The sequence below is a fragment of the Antrostomus carolinensis genome, unplaced genomic scaffold (assembly GCF_000700745.2).
Source record: "Antrostomus carolinensis isolate BGI_N321 unplaced genomic scaffold, ASM70074v2 scaffold48583, whole genome shotgun sequence".
NCBI classification, from domain to species: domain Eukaryota; kingdom Metazoa; phylum Chordata; class Aves; order Caprimulgiformes; family Caprimulgidae; genus Antrostomus; species Antrostomus carolinensis.
The window spans coordinates 8,200-11,313 of record NW_010305373.1 but is presented as its reverse complement, the minus strand read 5'-3'; the positions used below and the strand labels follow the sequence as shown (position 1 = coordinate 11,313).

General features: G+C 35.8%; 1 protein-coding gene across 1 annotated transcript in view; it reads left to right on the top strand.

Annotated features, from left to right (window-relative positions):
- The first annotated feature begins 109 nt into the window (after positions 1-109).
- LOC104522465 (ras GTPase-activating protein 1-like) overlaps positions 110-3,114 on the top strand; it is an 11,198-nt gene continuing 8,193 nt past the window's right edge. Inside the window, exons 1-2 of the mRNA XM_010164766.2 lie at positions 110-234; positions 1,542-1,628. Coding sequence (XP_010163068.1) covers positions 212-234; positions 1,542-1,628 — 110 coding nt within the window. The 5' untranslated portion in view covers positions 110-211. The remainder of the gene's footprint in view (positions 235-1,541; positions 1,629-3,114) is intronic.

Sequence of the window (3,114 nt, the reverse complement as noted above, 5' to 3'; positions counted from 1 at the left end):
TTCTGTGATTCTGTGATTTAATTTACTTTGAAGTAGTTTTCAGTGTGTAAAATTATGAAAATATCTGTGTAGTTCTAGTTAGAAGAAGAAACATAACCTTTAACTCTTTTCGTTTTAGTTAAATCCCTCAAAGTTAGAAAAGAATGAAGATGTAAACACTAATTTGGCACATCTACTCAGTATACTTTCAGAATTGGTGGAGAAAATATTCATGGCTGCAGAGATACTGCCTCCGTAAGTTTGCATATTTCTGTTCAGATTTGTATTTGAGAATTCCAGTTTGTGTTAATTACTTTGCACCTTAAAATGCTGTTCTTAATGATTCATCTGATACTAATCAGTCATTAGACTAATTTAGGGTTGCTGTATGCACACAGAGGAATATAAATGGCAAAAAAAAACCAAAAAACAGACCACTTGCAGGAATTAATAGTGTTTTTTTCAGAAGCCTCCGGCTAGCACATGGGCTTTTCTTTGAAGGAGAAGCTGCTAAAGCCAAGAGGTCAGGGAAAGAAGAATAATAAAAATAAAATAATAAAAAAATAATAATAAAAAAATAAAAATAGTCAAATCTCATATTTCCACAAAAAGTTAGAAGACAGTACTGGTTAGCAGTCAATTATATATATTTAAGTTGATAATAAATTATTTCCAGTCCTTCTCCTCTGAGAAGGAAGGTGGAATTATTAACAGTACATTAAAAATACAAGCACATAGTGGTAGTAGAACGATACCATGCTCTGATTGCTTCTGTCTGCTAGGGAAATGCAGAAGTTATATTTTTGTTTCCCTTTTTTTTTTTTTAATTGCTAGAAGAATGTACTCCTAGTCTAGATTTGAAACATCCAAGAAAAAGCGGATAGTACTGAAAGTTTTGTTTCACTATGTCATTAGCTTTCAAACTAAATAAAATCCTCAATTTTGAGATGGCAGAATACCACAGAAGTGTTTCTTTTGTGTTATTTCTGGCAAGGTTAGCATTAAAAGTTGCTCTCCTTTTCAGTATATGATGAAGCTCTCAACGTTCTCTGAAATACACCATAATTTTCCCTTTTTTTTTAATGGGAGAGGTGGTTGCTTAACTTTAAACACCTAACCCTCATTTATGGAAAGAATAGTTTAAAGTATTTAATAGTTTAAATAGTTATTTATGGAAAATAGTTTAGTTAAGAAGATAAAAATTAAAAAAAAAAAAAAAATTAAGAAGTCAGACCATCAAAATTGTCTTTCAAAAGGAAATACTAGTTAAGGAACAGGAAACACAGTTACAAAATATTTAATGCACATATGAATAATCACTGAATTGCATATAGAATTGTGTATTAATTTTTGTTCTTGCCATTTATAAATTTACTTGTTAATATAAATTTATAAATTTACAAATTGACTTTTTATAAATTTATTAACTTACAAATTAACTCTTAGCTAAAGTAAATGTAAAGCTTATGCCTAAATTATAAACGTAGATTTGATAATAGTTCTAGGTTGGTCTAGATCTTTCCTGACCAGCTTTTTTGATTCTGTCTATTTAATTTTTGCAGGACATTGAGGTATATTTATGGGTGCCTACAGAAGTCTGTTCAAAACAAGTGGCCAGCTAACACCACCATGAGAACCAGAGTTGTTAGGTAAGTTTTGGTCACTTCATTCTGAAAATAATCTTTTCAAGTCTTGTTAAAGACGCGCTTCAGCGCGCACTTATCTGTGTTCTTTCAGCAACAAAACTGTGTGGTACTTGCATAGGTTACAGCAGTATTTAAGATATTTATGATGCTGAGACATGATATCACAATTAAGGATTATGAGCTTGATAGATTTTTAATCATGTTCTCAGAGCCTTGCTGGAATAAGATGATATATAGAGGTCAGTATAGCTTTATTTAATAATTTTAACTTCCAATTTACTTGCGTTTTGCCAAGTTCTACAAACTAATCTAAATCAGCAATTTCCTTTTTCCTGCTGGGCAAGAAAAACTTCTCTCAAAGCAACAGTTAACTTTTGTGATACCTGTAGAGAGCAGTGACCTCTGAAGATCACGTTCCTGTCACGTATGCCATCTGAGAGGACTGTGCCTTACCCAGGGACTCATACGTAGTGCGTGTTAATTGCTGGAGCAATCTTACATGGTTTAAGATCCCTTTAAAATGCAGACCCAACACAGACAGGGATCTAATACCTTCTCCTAAAGACAGTTGTTGTTAGATTTGAGGTACTGTCTGCACTGGTTTTCTGCATTGGAGAAGGCTCCTGGGCAGTGGTGTTGGGCTGCTGGTTCTGATCGCTCTGAATAGGTTTCCAAGAACACACAATTCTGTGCTGTCCCAGTTTTGCTTAATTTCTCTACTCCAGCCCAATCACGTTGAAACATTCCAGAGCTCCTCTAAAAGTGTTGCAGGAAGTTACTGAAACTGGCTCCTTTGAATTCACACCCCCCCCAGCCACAAAAACTCCAGTGTCCATTCATAAACCGGTGCAGTACACAAGTTCTTCTAGCGCTGTCCATTGCCAGTAGAGGTCCAACAGCAGTCTTTGACAAAGATGTGGTCTGGATGCTGTTTTTCTCTACACTACTGGGAGTTTGAAGGGTATCAGAGCCCTCTCTTGCCCTTTTTGCACTATCTGGTAGACATCTGATTTGCCAAGGTTAATCACTCATGGAAGGAGTCCTTCAGAAGACTTCTTTTTGGCTTTGGTTTATCAGTTTAACACCAGAAACTTTGGCTTATGTCATCCAGGGTTACCATGTAGGGGCTTTGCCTTGAAATTTATGTTGCTATTATTGTCCCTCTTGGAGGGGCTCAACTACAGGGAGGCTGTAGAGCTCAGCAGTGAATACCGCATCTCTGTTCCTCCTCAGCTCCAGAGAGAACCGTGTGGCTTTCCTTAGTGGACACAGATCACATTCAGGGCTTTCCAGAATTCTCCACTGGATGCTGTAAATACTGGATCCCTTTCTCTTGTGATGTTAGTCTTCACAAGTGGATACTTCTGATTTCTCTGCAGAGTTTCACAGCCTTCAGTGATTAATATTACCTTTTATTGCACTATTTTTGTTCCAAGAATGATCAAATACTCAGAGGCAGATAGACAATTTCTAGATGTCTGGGTAGGTT